Source organism: Melopsittacus undulatus, chromosome 5, assembly GCF_012275295.1.
Source record: "Melopsittacus undulatus isolate bMelUnd1 chromosome 5, bMelUnd1.mat.Z, whole genome shotgun sequence".
Lineage (NCBI taxonomy): Eukaryota > Metazoa > Chordata > Aves > Psittaciformes > Psittaculidae > Melopsittacus > Melopsittacus undulatus.
This window is the reverse complement of record NC_047531.1, coordinates 26,198,307-26,216,986: the sequence shown is the minus strand read 5'-3', so window position 1 is coordinate 26,216,986 and position 18,680 is coordinate 26,198,307. Positions and strand designations below refer to the sequence as shown.

General features: G+C 36.1%; 1 protein-coding gene across 1 annotated transcript in view; it reads left to right on the top strand.

The window, feature by feature from the left end:
* TBC1D22A (TBC1 domain family member 22A) overlaps window positions 1-18,680 on the top strand; it is a 171,610-nt gene that overhangs the window by 61,807 nt on the left and 91,123 nt on the right. The window contains exons 9-10 of the mRNA XM_005148427.3: window positions 2,146-2,255; window positions 16,652-16,727. Coding sequence (XP_005148484.2) covers window positions 2,146-2,255; window positions 16,652-16,727 — 186 coding nt within the window. The remainder of the gene's footprint in view (window positions 1-2,145; window positions 2,256-16,651; window positions 16,728-18,680) is intronic.

Here is an 18,680-nt window from a genome sequence, read left to right as displayed (position 1 = left end):
GTCTGAGTTAAGTTTTTTCATTGCTAGATGTTTGGTGTTTTTTCTTGAGTTGGTCTGTTTGCCTTAAATGCTTTTGTGTAATCACCATTGTATTCAAACATCTTTACTTTGAAAAAACCTTTTATCTTTTATATGATGCTAGGATTTTCTCTTAACATGATTTTTCTGAAGGGGTTGGGTTTGTAGAGTGAAAGGAAACCAAGTTTGTGCTAGAAGCAGTCTTTCATGAGGAAAGTCTAATAAAGTAGGTGAACTTAACAGAAAGATGTTGGAGGGGAATGTTACCTCCTAGTTACTGCCTATATTGCCTCTGTTTTCCACAGAGAATTGTGAGAATTTGCTGTCTATTGTTGGGGGAGGAGTATAATACTGACTTCTGGAGGGGTCTGTCCTCCTTTTTGCTGGGAGAACATTGGATAAGGAGTTTCTTAATGCTCACAGAAGTATCAGCTGTTAAAAAAATGTGTTGTTGCAGTCTGCTACTCACTTTTTCTTCATTCTTCTGCAAGGCAGTGTTATAGCTGAGTTTATTATATAGGATATTTAAAATATGTTGGGTATTTGTTTGGTCATTTCATTTTAGAAACTACTTTTTGAAACTGAACTCCGAGGCAAAGGTGATATTTCTTTAACCAGTAGGTGACTTCTGGTGCATTGCTTAAGATCCTGCTACCTCTGAGAGCATTGCGTGCTTTTATTTTATGGAGTCTCTGCTGCAATCCCCTGTTTTGGTTACCAGTTTTCCCAATATCTTAACTAGTTTTTTATTAGCACAACCCAATCTCCTTGGCCTACAGCTGATAATACTTTATAATGCAAAACTAATGACCCCTTAGAAGATGCACACCCACATATAGACACCAGTTCAAACAAGACTGCTTTGGTAAGTAGACACCTTGCTACCGGTGTCTGCTAGTGGTGGTAAGATCACCTGTATGTTAAAATTATTTTATAACTCATAATTCTCATGATTATTACCAGTTGGCAAATAAGTGCTTTAAGGGAGCATAATAAAACATGACAATCTAAAGGTGTACATAGGCTTCCATAATGACATACTGCAAAGCTATGTGACAGATGATTAGAGGAGTTTGAAGGTATTACATATCCCGGTTTTCTGTTACTGTTTACTTGAAGTTGTGTAATGGAGGAAGTTCTTTCTTTGGTTTAAGTTGAATTAAACACCTCTTTCTTCTGCACCTTCCCCTCCTTAAGAAGAAACCAGGGCTGGGAAAGACACTTCTTTGGTTTTTATCTTGATACAGTAAAACACTGTGAGCTGCTGCTGCAAGAGGGAAGCTACAGAATTTACTCAGAGCATTCCCAGCTTGTGTTAAACTCTCTTCTAGGGCTGTATGGAAGCTTTATGATTTAGCTGCCAAGGCAGCACATTTAGTGTTCAAGATGGATTTATTCAGGTGCCATGATTTAAAAGTAAGATAGTGTGCCTTAAGTGGTAAATTTCAGTTCATAGCAAAATGCGAATTTAGCATACTCATATGTTGAATTAAATAGGCGTCATTAGGATTCTGTACTTCTCCAGTATTGAGAGTCATGGGTTTTTTAGGAGTGACGGGTAGGATTCATGTTTCCTTTTGTCTGATTTCCTTCTGGTTCCAAATGCTTGCTGAAAAACAAATCCGCCTGAAAAACAATTCTTCCTTAAAAAGCTGTACTCAGGTTTCTAAATAAATTTCATTGGTTTTCTAAAAAAGCATTTTCCAGGGCTTTTTCTTCTGCCAAGACTGGCAACATATTTTGCTGTACGTGATGCAAACATAGCCATGTTCTGCAGATTGCTCATACATAGCTTGAGGGCTCTGAAAATGCTTCTGATGATCCTCCTTCAGGTGTGAAATGTTTAGAATGAAGTAATTTATTATATATTAATTCTGGTTAACCAGGCATGATTTGAGTTTTTCACAGTCTGCAAGAAATTGAGTATTCATTAACATTTAAAGCCATTAGGTGACACACTTGAGTAATAAATGATTCATTTAGTCCCTGTTAAAGTAAAAGTGCATTGAAGTTTTTGACTAGAAGATAAGTGGTGGTTGTCTTTGTTTTCAGTTATTTTCCTTATCCTTGCTTTATTTATCCTGTGCACTTCATTGACTTGATTATCTTTCTCTTTTCCTGAAACAGAAGAAGAAGAAGTGGAAAATTTTGATGTTTCCAGTCTGCCTGAAGAAGTGCTGCAGAACATAGAAGCTGACAGTTACTGGTGCATGAGCAAGTTGCTTGATGGCATTCAGGTAAATTGATTTTTCCTGTCTGTAAGTAGTAGAGTTAACTGATTAATGTCATGGCCTTGAAATACTTTAAGGCTGTTGAGAAAGAGTACATATATGAAAAACAGGGAAGAAGTAGATTTTCACATTGGGGAAATCTGCTGCAAGTTTAGTTAGCATAGTATTAAGAAAAGAAAAGGAAGGGAAAAATCATGGAACTTCCTTTTATTAAAATGACCAGATGTTTCACTGTAGTATGATGTTCGAGAGCAGAGTTGAAATCACCAATTCTAGAGGCATGTTGGGCATCTCTGTCACCAGGCATGGAGAATGTTTGATCAAGTCTTCAAGTAAAATGGCTTCACTAGTTGATGAAAAGCTGGTTTATTTCTTCATTTTCAAGTCATTAATATAGCAAACTCTAAACAATAGCTCTGAAAATATGATCATATTCTTAAAACATTTATTTAAAGCTTCATGCTGATGCTACTTCACCACGTATTTGACTTTTTTTCATGTGGAGAAGCTATAAATGAGAGCACCATTTTCTGTTCATCACAACAAGTTGCAACTAATAATGATGGATTTGTATGTATACGTTTGCAATCGCTGGCATGTAAGTTTACAAAGATTAGAAAGATCTACAAAGAATAGTAAATATGTAGCTGAACATCATGCATTTATGTGAGGGAGGAATCCATTCAATCTACCACAGATTTAGAGTCCAAATATCTGCATTTAATATTTATCAGATTCAAACACTTTGTGCTGCAGTGCTGACACACCATAAAATAGAAACTTCTCAATTTATAAAAAAATCACCTGAATTGAATTTTATGGGCTTTGTGTCACATTAGGCATCAAATAATTTTTATTTAGTATCTGTTTTTCAGATCTATGTCATTAAGACCTGTGACATCTGTGCCATAGAAAGTAAAAATCTGATTTTGTAACCTCAGAATATATGCACTAAAACGATAGTTGTTGTAAATTCCTGGGTTCTGATGGGACCAAAATTGACCTTTGTTAGAAATAGAAAGTTTCTGAAAGAGGTGACTTGTGTTTTGCATTGACAACAAAGACTTTTTTTTTTTTTACTAGCAGTGTTTGGTAGGCACATGTTTGCAGTCAGGGTTCATTTGCTGCTTTCAGTGAGCTGATTAGAAAATAAATTACAGGTACAAATATTTAGCAGATTGCTGCTGCTTCTTTTCTTTTTTTCTGTTTGTACCTTCTCTGATTATTCCCTGCTTTCAAACAGGTTACTTGTAGAGTGTAGAGGATCTTTTCTGTGAAATTGTTTCAGGGTTTTGTTTTTTTTTTTTCATGACAATAGAAATTGTTGCAAGGATAGCAAAACTTTAGTTTATTCCTAACATTCTGTTACAAGGTGATGAACAAATGTTTCTACTGTACTTTTTATATTCAATCATTTAGATAGATCCCATGTAAATTAATTTGTTTTGAAGTGCTTTGGAGAAATGTTTGAAAATTTGAGGTTTTGTTTTTCCAAGTGGTTTTCATGTAGCAAAGACTCTGGAGATTGTGTGAAAAATGTGTATCCTCCAATCATTAATAAATCGTCATAAAATGTGAATAGCCATAAAAAAAATCCTATGGATTGAAGCTGTACTGCTGTATGTTTCAGTGAAACTAACTTAATGGTTTCCAGATTCTTTGATTGCATTTTATTTCCTGTTATTTCTTTCCTTACAGTACTCAGTATTTTTAAAAGTGCTTTAACATATTCTTACCTGTGACTTATACTTTAATCTGAATGTTGCATTGGCTAAGGCAGGTTGGCTAAGGCATAAACGTATAACAAAATTGTTATAAAATTGAGTAAAAAAACAGAAGTCTAACTTCTTCTAGGATATTTTAAGTGTATTTCTCCTTGTTAAAGATCAAATAAGTAGCTCAGTGTTTTGTGTAGCAGTGTTGAAAAGCATAGTCATCTTCTTATGTTGATTCCTGTAAAAAATGACGGTTTTCTTATTTCAGTCTCTTAGAACTACTACATTTTTAAATATTTGACCACATACCAAAAATATGTAAAAACTTATGAAGACAAAAGTAAGATCTTGAAATCCACTTTAAAGGAAGAAAGCCAGATAAAGAAATTGAAGTCCTCCAGCTGTCTTACCTGTCTCTGGAACATCTTTTGTCATAGGCCTGCTGCTCTGTTTGTTTTTTTTTTTTTTTTTAGAAAAAGAGGTTCAGAGATTACATATTTTCTCCTTAAAATTGTGTTTCCATACAAAACTCTCAAGTACTGATAAGCAGAATACTGAAATTAATTGTAATGGTATTAAATTGCATTGATGAAAATTTAAGCTGTTATATAGATGGAATGATTATGAATTGGATGTATTCATCTATCAAAAAGGATGCACTCATCTATCAAAAGCAGTCTTGAAAGTTTATGCCAGTGGTATGACTAATGATGTTACAATTAATTCTGTGCAACTGACAGGTGCTGCTGAAATGAAAGGGTTTACTTGTTTTTTTATTCCCATTCTCTTGTTTTGGTTCCCTTCTGTGTTGTTACCACTTTACTTGTCAAGATAGAATGATCATGTAGTTGCAGGTTGAGTTGGCTGGGAGAACTAACCCAGTGAGGAATTGTGGGAATTCTTAAAGAGCCACATAGTGAGCAGTCCCGGTACCCTGAGCCTTATTACTGTAAAGTAAGAAGGTTTTTGGCAGGCATAAGCAAGGTCAATTGTCTTGTTAGGCCTCTGTAATTTTCCACTGAACACATGCAGAGAATGATCTCTGCCAAGGTTGTAGTTTCCCACTGTATTTTTAGAGTAAGGTATTTAATCGCAATTATAACAAGTTATAAACATTAGCTTTGTAAACAGTAGTAACCTCTAGACTAACCAATTAGAGCTCAGTATCCAAGGCTGTTACGTAAGAAACCTAAGGGTGTAAGGGTATAAAAGGAGCACTGTATCTGAATAAACTTTGGTAATCGCTTGATTACATTGATCGTCTCCGCGTTGTCCGTGACTCCTGCATCAACAAGGAATCAGCTAATTGAAAGGAAGAGGTTAAAAAACAGAAAAAAGATTGTTTTGCCAAAGGGATGCCATCCAGAGGAACCTAGACAACTGTGAGGTGGGCCCATGCAAACATTGTGAAATTCAGTAAAGCCAGGTGCAAGGTCCTGCACCTGGGTTGGGGCAATCCGCAGTGTCAGTGCAGACTGGGGATGAACGAATTGGGAGCAGCCCTATTACATTTACTTTTCTCTGTGAAGGTGTGTCACAAGAGGCTCATGCATGACTTCTGATACTTTGAGATGTCTGAATAAACTGCACAGGGATTTTAAAGAAGAGGAATATGTGATGTGGTGATAAGTGCACTTGAAGAATCCCTGCAGAATATTTCTCTTAATTTATGCATCAGCATAGGCTTACATTTGATGCAAGTACTGGCCTGCAAGTACTGGCCTACCAGTACTAGATAAGTTTAAAGAGTGTACTTTGATAACAGGGTCCTGTTGTGAAATTCTTTATTCATATGAGCTAAGTAGGTTTTTTTGTTTTGGTTTTGTTAGGTGTGTGTGTCTTTCAAACGTATAAGAGTGTAATGGAAGAATGATTGTATTTGTATCCCTGGATTATTCTTAAGAGAAAACAAACTCATCCCGACTGTATAATTTTCTTGGTTCCAGAATTGTCAAAGATATTATTAAGAAACGTGTATTTCTTGTTTGGGTTTTGTGACACATGGTATCTATTACTTTTCATTTCCTCACCTATCTTACCCCTCCCCTCTTTATCTAATGTGTGTTTATTTTTAATATAATAGCACATATTCATTATTGAATGAGAGACCGTGCTGACATTGAGCAGCATGACAGTCATTTCCTGACATGCTTATGGCCATTAGCCTTGAGAAGAAATAAAAACCTTGATAAAATGATCTGTTGCTTTAGCCGATTCACTAATATTTTTTGGTGATCTGGGGGTTTTTATTCAAGTATGTCTTTGTCTCCAGTTAGAGAGTTTTGCAGAACTTTCCCACTAGTTAATGTTTTGTATTGCACAATAGTTTATTATATTTTCTTTGATTACTTTGCGTCTTCTTTCACAGTTTGTTCTTTCTAGTTGTAGGCTCCCAAGTGGCTATGCATACTGAATTTATTTTCCTTAGCTCTTGTCACAGAGAGACTATACCTCACTTATTTCAGGAAAACAAATGAAAACTTCTAAAATAATAGGATGGATCATACGAGAAAACATAGGATAATTCTGGTAGGAAGGGGCCTTTACAGGTCTTCCTGTAGGGTCAGCTCTGAGGTCAGATCAAGTTTCTCAGGTTTTTGTCCAGTTCAGTCTTGAAACCTCCAAGGATGGTGACTGCACAATCTTGAGGGATTAACCTGTTCCAAAACTTGATTGTCCTCATGTTGAAAAAGTTTCTCCCTATAGCCAGATGGAGTGCTTCTGGTTTGTTTTTGCTGCTTGTCTCTCATCCTGCTAATATGCACCACTATTAAAAACCGACTGCCGTCTTGGTAACATAGGTTTTAGCAGGCTGCTGTTCGGTGCAGCTGAAGCCCTCTTTTCTCAACAACCTTAGTTCCCTCATCCTCTTGCAGGGCATTTACTCCATACCTCTGAGCATCTTGGTGACCTTGTGCCCTCACTCCAGTTTGTTCATGTTTTTCTTGTATCGGGGTTCATAAAACTGGATGTGGTATTCTAGATTTTGTCTTGCATTTCAAGTTGAACAGTCAAAAGAGAAAACGTTTCAGATGTCAATTTACCATGCTCGTGATAAAGCCGGTTGTCTTTAACCCAGCTCTAAATTCTAGATGATAAATGAGTATTCTTGCATTTTCACCTGTAGTAATAATGGCTGTACATATGGGAAAACTAGAACTTACTCCACAATCTTTCTTCCATTTAATGAAGTAGACATTCATGTATATACATCACAATTAGCTTTTTTATTACAAAAGCGTCCTTTAGAATACTTTCCTCAACAGAGTCCCATTAACATTCAGTAGAAAGTCATGCTGATCTGTGCCATCTGAAAATGTAATGTTCATGTGTAAAATAGAGTATAACTCTTAATTTTAAATTCAAGTATAATGGTAATAAAATAACCAAAGGGGAAATAGATGCATTGTATAATGATCTAACCAGATGTATTAAAAATAACAATAAAATATTAATATAATTATTTATTAGGGCCTGGAACTTTTTAGAATAAAAGGGAGATAATTAATTTTCAGGGACCAACGTATGCTGATGTAGGTGTTAACTATCTCTACGGCTGATTATATATAGCAAGACTTATGATCTACAGAGGGATGCTAGCAAAGTTCTTTCTTGTTTCTCAGTTTCTGAAAGATGTTTCTAATGTGTGTCTCAAGTCAGATGGATGGAGGGATGGATGGATTGAATGCTGCTTTGAAAGCCTTTCAGAGGTCTGTGGTAAGAGATAAATAGCATGAATATGCAGCTCAAATTTTGAGAAATATGTACAGAAATAACTGACCCTGGTTCTTCTGAAAATTCCTCATGGGACATTCCAAAGGTTTATTTCTAAGGAAAAAATAGGTTGAAGATAGCTTTCTTTGAACATTTTTGTTAAATTCCTGCAAGAAAGGCTTTCTGATTATGTCTGCAATTATTTTGGGCAGCTAGTTGAGAGTTAAGATAAATTGCACATCTGTTGTCTGAGAATATAAGTTCGTTAGTCAAGATTAACAGATAAGAGGAATATGTACTGTGTCTGCGTCTAGCTATTATCTCCCTTTTGTCATTTGAGCCACATGTCTGTTGCATATGTGATTTCATGCCATGGATCAAATTTCTGTATCACAGGAACTGCAAGGTCTACCAATGCTAATGTGGTGATATTTTGTCTAGTATTTCTGGGTGTGCATCAGCTGTGCATCAGCCCAGCACTTCTGGTAATCTTAGCTAAATGAAGGAAGTAGGCTTTCCTCCCCTCAGCTGAACACAGCACTGCAACTGTGGTGTGTTCAGGGGAAATGTGATATATGACATACCTGTTTCATAAGCTAAAATCATATAGCTGATGCTGAAAGACAGTACTGCAGTAGTGCTCAAATTTCTACATACATAGATCCTAATGCCAGTCAGAAATGTGTGTTTTAGAAATGTGGGAGTCCTGTCAGGAATTGTCAGAAACTCTTTAACAGTAGTTATTTCTGTACATAGTTCTCTTAATATTTGAGCTGTATATTCATTCTTTGTGTCTCTTCCTGCAGCTGCTATTGCTATAACTCCATCTGTGAGAGAGAACGTCTATATGGTAATAGCCATGTTTAGTAATTTCCAGAAATCTAGATTGTTCATTTTATGCTACTGTCTTGTCCAAGTTGTATCCTGGGAATTGCAAAACATAGTGTTTTTTTTCCTTGAAGCTATGACTATTCTAAGGAAAACCAGTGGATTTGCTTGATCAGAATTGTGTTTTAAAACACTTGTAAAAGTAATAGCTATTATTTTTCAGGGGGAATTTAAGTGCAAATTGTGTTGTAAAACTTTTCGAATGCTAATATACATATTTATATATATTTTTATGTATGTATGTATATATATTATATACATACATACATATAGGGATGTATACATATAGGGATGTATACATACATACATTATATAGGGATGACACCTGATGATTGCAAGCAGGTTGGTTTGCTTTGCCAAAAGTGTTTTTGCTGTTGGAGACTTATAATGAATAAACAATATCTTGGGATTACTCTTCTCATTATCAGTGGTTTCCATAAAGCTATTCCCAATTATGAAAAAGTTTAATTTAAACTTCCAGTTTCTCAAATTTAGATATTAATTTTAAAATCATAAACATGAGAAATTTAATGAGAAATAGGCTCTGCAATTAGGGCAGGCATTTGTGTCTCTTCAGGGTTCTAGAAGGGCTTTCCTTCTAATCAGAAATGGACAACCTCAACATTTTTAGCAAGTACTTATATAATGATACCCTAAATGGTATTTTTCTGTTGCTCTGTCTGTGTATCATATGTGAGACTCAAATCTTGTGAAACATAAGCATGGCCACAACAGGTGCCAGAATCTTTTCTGTTTTCATGCTCAGATATCTGCTTCTCTTTTTCTTATGTAATCTGTTGGAGCAAATACTGTTTTATAGTGCTTTAAACTGAGTGAAGGAAAAGAGGAAAAAGTAGAGCAAGTGTCTAGAAGTTTTTCTGTAAGCAAGTTTTACCTTTCTCAATTCAAGAGAATGTTGTTAGAATACACATAAATTACTGTTAAGAATACCATTAAGGGCAGACTTTGAGGGCAGAACACATGCAGTATTGTGTCATTCTCTGTGATTTTTCCTTTTCCAAAGGACCTTCAGATCTTCAAACTCTTGTTTGAAGCTCCTCTGCATAGAGTTCTTTGAATACTTTATTAATAGCTGAAGAAAAAAAATACATTTTATTGAAGAAGGCTAAGAAGTTGATAAACTCAGAGAGTAGACTTGTAACTGTGAGCTGTTTGAGTGTAATTAACACAGCTGCTAAGTTAAGCCTGCTGTTTTGATGTGACAGTAATTAAAGCATATCTGCTATCATCTGCTCAAAACTCTGAGTAGTGAAAATATTGAAAAAGCATTATCTGTTGTAGTCTTCCTGTATGGCTCTGAGTAGATGTAGTCTGAGCAGCCAATGACTCTATCATGGTTGTTGATGAACTGGCCTTAGCCAGATTGTTTCAGAGTGAATCCTGCAACTCTTGATGTGCCAACATCTGAGAGTTTTTGAATAAATGGTCTCCACTGAGACTATCATTAATAAAGAGCCTGAGTTATATGTTGCAAAGTATCTACTTTGCAACTAAAAATTGTGAATTGATTTAGAAGAACTGCAATTAAATCTATTGTTTGTGGTATCACTGAACTGTATAGTAGAAGTACACTACAACAATAAGCTTTACAATGAAATTGCTGAGTTTGCACTAGTGTCTATCCATCTTTTGGGACTCTTCTGAAATTTCTAGTGGCTTGCTTAGTCACTGTAAGACTTAATTTCCTGCCCATCAGTTTGAGAAGATTGAATACATCATTAGGATACTATGTTTCAGGATGCCTAGTAAGAATTTCAGAGGTAATTGGTAACCCTGCTCAATTAGAAACGCATCTTTGATTGTCCTGTGAAGGTCTCTGGTAATGGGTAAACAAGATCAATGCTCAGAACTGCTTTGGTATGAGGAGAATGGAATGGAGTGGGTATGACATCAGATTTTGAAAATGATATCAAGAGGATTCAGGAGAGCACAGACGATTAGGCATACACATCAGGAAAGTTTGTAGAAAGTGTAAAAATGAACAGAATAAATGGTTAAAGGATAAACCCCCACATTATTTACTATTTTCTATAACTCCCATAAAGCAGCAGAAATCTGGCAGCTTTTGGAAGGAGTCAGTTAGCCTGTGAACACCTCTACAGTTTAGCTGCATTTGCAGAATGCACTTTGATAAAGTCCTTTGCCAGAAACTCAAAGAAGCTAAGTATCCATGTTGGAAGCATTGCCTGTTACCTCATAAGTAGGAGGAGGATTTATACAGGTGTTCCTCAAAAGAGAATCCATCATTTTACTACGTTTAAAACCTAAAATGAGCTTGTGCTGGGTATGCTGTATGCTGTTCTAATCTCTTCTGTCCATTTTATTTTGAAATGGTGGATTGAAAGTTAAACAAAAAAAAACCCAAAAAACAACCCACAACAAAACAGAACAAGATTAAGTGTGATCAAATGTAGGAAACAGTTTCTGAATGACGGATTATATTCTTCAGCTTAGATGAGTTAGCTAAGTGGAGGAATATAATACAAGTCTTTATAATTATGAGCTGCACAAAGAAGGTGAATAGGGAGTAGTTGCTTTCTGCCTCTTCTGATGCAAGACCTAGATAGTATCTTGTAATACTGCTGAGTGAAAGGCTTAAAAAAAGAGTGGTTGGGTAAGTAAGATGAGGGGCTACTTGACAAAGATGAAAAGATTTTACATGGGTTTAGAATATGAACTGTTTGAATTTAGTTGAAGGAAATTCTTTAAACAACCTTAACTACCAAAATACCACCTTGAGTTAGGGATCTCAGTACTGCAGACTGAAAACTGAATGCTATAAGCATACCACTGCAGGCTTGTTTTACTCTTGTTGTTCCTTGTAGTCATTTGCTGCTGACTGCTCGTAAAAAGGGAAAAACCAAGCTAGTTCGTCTCTTTTGGTCCAGTAGCTGATTTTAAGTTTGTAACAATAAGCTTTCCTTGGGACTTCAGGTAATAGAAAATTGAGGGCTGAAGTTTTACCCTGAGGGCTGTAGTTTTTCTTCGGCACTGCGTCTTCAGAAGCTCTTAAGGAGCCGGTGTCTCTTTGGAAGACAGTAACAGAGTTTTCTAGCCTATCTCTGAGAGTAAAATTTTCAGGAAGAGAACCAATTTATTTGTAATCAGTTCTGAACACTGGGGCATTCTGAACAAGGGGCATTGTTTTCTGGGGCTTAGATTACATATACTGTGTTATAAGTATGCTTCAGAATAACAACATTCTATTTTATACCTAAAATTTACAGCATCAGCTTTTGGGAACTTAAGTGCTCGTGATTTATGATTTCTAGCTCTTTCAGTTGTTTCTGGCATACACTATAATCCAAAACTATACCCTGAGCACTCCTTTTATTGCTGCTTTAGAGGTTTCTGTAATTTATAATATATCCACTTGTGTAAACCAAGGTTTTGATTACATAGCTCAATAGAAGATTGTGTCTTTGATTCTGAAACTAAGGATACTATTTTAACGTGAGAAGTGGTACCTACTTTTTAATAAGGTGTGGCTCTTTCCATCCTGTTAGTGTAGGAATAAATAAGATGCTGTTTTCTGTATAAAAAATTTTGGACTACAACACTTTGTAAATCTCTTTCCTACTGCTTAGGAAATTGTAAGTTTTTGAAAGTCAGGCTTAACAATTACATAATTATGTGTCATTATGGAACATGGTATGGAATATGTGCAAACAGCATACCCAGCACACTTGCGTGTTTGTTCTTGTGCATGTGTACACTCTCTCTGATATACTCTGTTTAAGACTGAGTTTATGTTGTAATCTCCAGCTTCAAAAAACATTTTTGGGTAAACTGACCCTACCATTGATAGTGTTATTATACATGTTGGTTATCATTATCTAAGTGTCATGCTTCTCTCCCATCTTTTTGCGTAACTTTGAGAACAAGGTGGACCAAGATTTTTGATAGGAGTTTGCTTAGCAGATTCAAAAATCTGTAAAGGAAGTACTTAAACGAGTTTAAAAAATAAAATTGAGAAGACTGCTTTCTGATATGGTGTGATAAATATAAAACTTCTGAAAGCTTTTTTTTCTTTCGGTTGTATTTCATTCATGTGATAATACACTTGAACATACATAAACTGATCTATAGGAATGCTTAAATATATATCAGTAGAGAAAATAGACATCTAGGTATGCTGTATACATATTGCTTAATGTATCCTTTATATTTAAAAGCTGTGATCTGACTGATAAAATTTCACTAAACCCAACTGAGCAATCCAGGAAGAAGACTTTGTGTCAAAACTTTCTATTTGCTTCTGTAAATGGTTCTGATATTTTGATCAGTACATTGTTAGTGAACTGCGTATGTGACCTGAAAAGATGAGCAACACTGTGCATATACTTGTGTTTTGGCTGCAGTCATCCGATTATTGGCAGTATTTTTTATTTTCCTTTTGTCTGGCTTTATTTCTCTTGCCCTGATGACATGAAAGGTTGGTTCCCTTCCGTTTTCATCTTCCTTCTTCTCTTAAAATTATCCTATCATTGCCTATTTAAAGACAAAAGATGGGGGATATTGTTTAGGAAAATCTACAAAGTCTCCCTCTCCCCTTGGTGCCCCAACTCGCTTTCATTATGTGAGTGTGGAAGGGTCGTGCCAGTGTGTTTGTTTGTTTGCACTTTCTAATCAAGTTTCTTCCATTTAGAATTTCTCTAACCTTAAAACAACAACAAAAAAGGAATTACCTCATGCGTTTTTCCAAGTTAAGTGAAGGCTATAATTGAATTATTTTATTTTAAATTATAATGATTATGTTTTTGAGAAATCCTGCCAGACCTAGTTGTAATTGCAGGGCGGTGACGTGGTTGTACTAGCCTCTACAGAGTAAGTACAGACTAATAACACAGAGATTTGAGGCTGAAGCAAGTTTCAAGCCCTTGTGACATTATCAAGTCCTAACCTTCTGCATAAGGTGAAACTAATTATGTGTCTGGATTCTGAACTAGTTATTACAACCGTTCAGCTGTGAAGTAGGTTAGCATAGTTCACTGAAAGTATGTTGGAAGCTATCTGAGCAGAACGTCAAGGAATTTAGATAATGCACACCAATGCATTAATATTTTATGTTTATCATGGATTCTGTCTTGTACTTATTCATATTTGTACATTATGCATATATGAATGCTGGCTAGAAAGTCTCAAGAACAGTGGTTAGAAATATAAGGTGTTTTATGTTAACTGTTTGCTGAAGGTCTCTTGAGACAAGACAATCCCTGTTCTCAACTACTTATGACTTTCAGAGTTTGTATTTTGCTTAATATTGATGGTCAAAGTTACACCAGGAGTAAATGAGGAAGTAAAAATTTACAGGATGAGTAATGAAATGCTCCTATGAGGACCCACAACTGTGTGGGGGAATGGGTAGGGAGCTGAATACTGGAATACTTTTTTCTTCAGAAGTATGAAGAACTTGTATTCAGTTTACATGGCAAGTTTTGGTAGCAGGGGAGCTGCATGAGTGTCTTCTGTGAGAAGAGACCTAGTATCAAGATGGATCCAGTTCCAGCCAGGTGTGAGGCAGATCTGTTGCTGGCCAAAACTGAGCCTGTTGTCAGTGCTGGTGGTGCCCCTGTGGTAACATATTTAAGAAAGGGTAAAAAGCCACTATGCAGCAGCTGTGAGAGAAGAGTGAGAAAAAGAGAAACAACTCTGCAAACACCAAGGTCATGAAGAAGGAGAGGAGAAGGTGCTCCAAGCACCAAGATTCCCCTGCAGCCCATGCTGCAGACCATGGTGAGGCAGGCTGTACCCCTGCAGCCCATGGAGATTCATGGTGGAGCAGATTCCACCTGCAGTCTGGGGAGAACCTCACAGTGGAGCAGGTGGAGATGCCTTGATGGAAACTACAGCCCGTGGAGAAGAGCCTGCACAGGAGCAGGTTTTCTTGCAAGACGTATGGCCCATGGGGAACAGCAGAGATTAAGTGTGATGAACTGAATACATCTCCCAATTCCTATCTCCCCGTGTCTCTTGGTGGGGAGGAGGTAGAGGAGTTGGAATTAAAGTTGAGTCAAATTTTGAAACTGATATTGTCAAACTATATGATACAGGAATTAAAATCTTAACCATTATACTTCTGTATTGGCCTGAGCAATAATTCATTAATTTCCCAAGATTGACAAGTTTTCTTATTTAACTGTGTTGCTAGCTTTTCCCCCCATCTAGAAACACATAAGGAGCAAGAATAGTAGATAACAGAATACTTTTTGTGTTTACAGCATCCTTCTCACAATTTTGGAAACTCCAGAAAGTCAATTACAAGTATCATAGGAGGGAATTTGTACAATATAGTTTAGTTAGAAGAGAGGACTGGGGGAGCCAGCAAAGGACTTTTCTGGTAGATGAATCAGCAGCAGTAGAAGAGTAAATCCCAGCTTTGCTCATTTACAGCTGAAATAATAAACAGAGAAATAAATGAATAGACAAAACATCAAATGTACTGAAGAGCAAACTTACCTGTTTTAAATCCCAAACAAAGTTTTGGGTTGCATTTCTATGTATGTATGGAATAAATGATACTTTGCAAAAGAAAACACTTTCAGATTCATACATCACTGTTTGGGGTGCACTACCTAGGAAAAGACTAATGATCCAAGTAGTAGTATTTTAACTTTGCGTTGGATCTGTTATAGATTAAGTAGTCGAGTATCATATTGCTGTAATTTGAGTACAGTACTTCTAAAAATAGCAGTTAACTTTAAATAAATTAATAGAACAGTATATAAGCATTTGCAACACAGTTTTCATTGTTAGAGCATTTTCTGTAGGAAAATGGATATGTTATTTCCCAAAGATATTTTAAGATTAAATAGCAAATAAAATAAGAAAAGCAAGTAAAAACCCCAACAGAACAAACATGTAAATATAGTCAAGAAAGTCAATATGACCTTAAAAAAAAAAAAAAAACCAAAAAACAAAAAAGAACCAACCAAAAAATTTCTCAAGATACATAAAAATGAACTCGATATTCATCCCTTTTACTCTTATGGCCAAGTTAAATTTTGAAATCAAGTCAAGAAAATATTCCAACATCGGTGAAAATTTTTTTAAGGATTAGTTTTGGGATATTTGCCCAGTTGACCAATTGGTTTTCATATTGAAGTAATAGCAGTTGAGACAAAAAATTATTTCCACTGGTTTTCTTTGTAAGTAGCAGTTACGAAAAAAACAATTTTACGTAGAAACTTTCTTTTAAAATACAGATTTGTAAGTTTCTTTTCATGAATCTTCCTATGAAGAAAACCATAAGAAAATGAGTTGAGTTGAGGGATTGTCACATACTCAGAAGCATTGCTGTGTATTTTAAAAAATATATTTAAAAAGACTGATCACTTTGGGGTTCAAATGGAGGTATCTTTCTTCTCATTATTGCAAACCCTAGTGTATACTGTGGAATTGCAATGCAGAAATAAAAAATCCAGGTAGAGTCAATACATTCAAACAAATACATGCAAATACCCTGCCATTTAAGCTATATTGCTTGTGTGTTAGATTTTGGTTCATGATATTAACTGTAACCTTGGGTTCAGAACAGTCATGATTCCATTAAAATAGTCTTTTGATTTTCTGGGCTGCTGGAAGTTATTGTTCTGAACTTCTGAAGATCATTTTCTTACTCTGAAACCAATTAGGGTCTAAATTTTCATATTTCCTACATAATTTGTCATAGAATAGTAAATTTATGAAAAAATGTTTGCCTTAAAAAATCTCTAGCATGGCACATTTGGCATTGAAGATGACAGCCATTTAAAACGACTTGGACTTCTGCAAGAAAGCTGTAAATCCAGGGGCACTAAATTAACATGCAGAGAGCAATTGATGCAGTAATAGCTATAGAGTATACTGTTAGGAATGGGGTCTTGAAGTAGGACTATACAGTCTGATGATTTACTACTTAACTGTAGAAGCAGTTCCAGGAAACATAAAAACAAGACATAAACACCTTAAGAAAACATAGAAAAATACATTGGTTGAGACACGTAATTGAAGGAAAGGAAAGGTTTATTTAGTTTTGTTTGTTTTTTTTTCTCTCTACAAACTTGTATATGGTCTCTTCTTCAGGATAACTACACATTTGCACAGCCAGGAATTCAGAAGAAAGTGAAAATGTTGGAAGAACTTGTTAGTCGGATCGATGGTAAGTCTTAAAATCTAATTTCTAATTTTTTCACTGAAAGGGTTTTGTTAAAATGTTTGCAAGAAGTCAGGTCATCATGGCAGTTACCTACAGTGGTGGGGTAACATTGCCTTCCTCAGATGAGGTGTCATAATCAATTTGTGGCACACTGGCCTTTGTAAGATCACTGTCGTGTATCATTTAAAAGAAAGCCACTAGAGCATGAGCCACCTTCATTACTTTTTATTAAGGCAATATAATCAAAATTCAATGGCAATTTCTTTGCAGCAGAGTAATGACCACATACAAAAGGCAGCCAGTATTCATTTCACATTAAGCTCAATGATTGTTGTAATTCAGGCAAGTCACAGTGGTTGTTTATGGTTGTCCTTCGGCACTATGTTTTGTGCCTTTGTGCTTCATTTTGCTATCTGGAATGCCTGAATAATTTCTCTGCGGAATCCAATTAATTATGAACTCTGGAAATAACATCTTTAATATTATAGATAAATTACTGTGTGTGCAGGGGTAATTTTAGATTATGCTTTCATGTTTTAGCAGGGCATTTTGAAATATTTTCTACCTTCATCTTTAAAATAATTCCCTTCATGAAATGCTGACTGTCATATTGCTAGAACAAAGTTTAATTAAATGAAATGCAAGAGATAATGCTTGCCCATTCTAAACATACTCTCTTGATAGTTTGTTAAATTAATGAACAGAGTATTAACAAAATGTTGCCAAGCAGAACCAGGCATATATTTGCAACATTAGCCTGTCAGTGACGAGGTAGAAAAAAATATTTCTTGTATATTTGATAATCTGCTTGGGAAGATTAATTCCATCTTTTCATTACACAAACTGTGTGGTTGTTTTGTCCCAGTGCTTACCATAGTGGATTTTGGGTTAGCCTGAGCATATTTACTGCCTGAATATTTGTTAATGTATTTGATAATATATTTGATAATATGCTCTTTATGCATTTTTAGGTTGTTAAAGTATTTTCAATGAACAAAAACTAAGGGCAGGATACATTACATCATTTATGTAATATTACAGGAAGGTTACAATGTAAACAGTGAAATAATTGTGTAATACTGTACTACAAATGTAAATGTATGTGAAGCTTGTTGTAAATGTATTTTTAAAACTATAAATGAATATGAAAAGTGTAAGGGGATACTTCTGTATATCAGGTAGCAAAATATGTGCATAAAATATTTCTTAACCAGTATATTTTACTTCAAAGATTAACTGCTTGTGGTGTGAATTTTTAATGTCATTTTATGCTTATATCATAGAATCATAGAATAGTTAGGGTTGGAAAGGACCTTAAGATCAACTAGTTCCAACCCCCCTGCAATAGTCAGGGACACCTCACACTAAACCCTATCACCTAAGGCTTCAGCCAACCTGGCCTTGAACACCGCCAGGGATGGAGCATTCACAACCTCCCTGGACAACCCATTCCAGTGCCTCATCACCCTAACAGTAAAGAATTTCTTCCTTATATCCAATCTAAATCTCTGCTGTTTAAGTTTCAGCCCATTACCCCTTGTCCTATCACTACAGTCCCTAATGAATACACCCTCCCCAGCATCCTTGTAGGCCCCCTTCAGATACTGAAGACTGCTATGAGGTCTCCACACAGCCTTCTCTTCTCGAGGCTGAACAGCCCCAACTTTCTCAGCCTGTCTTCATACGGGAGGTGCTCCAGTCCCCTGATCATCCTCATGGCCCTCCTCTGGACTTGTTCCAACAGTTCCATATCCTTTTTATGTTGAGGACACCAGAACTGCACACAAGCCCTGAGGCAGGGGACAGAGCTGCCGGAGGCAGCTGGAGGCAGGCACGGAATGGGGTGGGTACAGGGCGGGCAGCATGGGGCTGGTCCCGATGGACGCCTTTGGGCGCAGTCCTTCCTCTGCCTTGCAGGGCGGTGTGAGGTGCTGGGGCAGGGAGGCGAGCAGACCT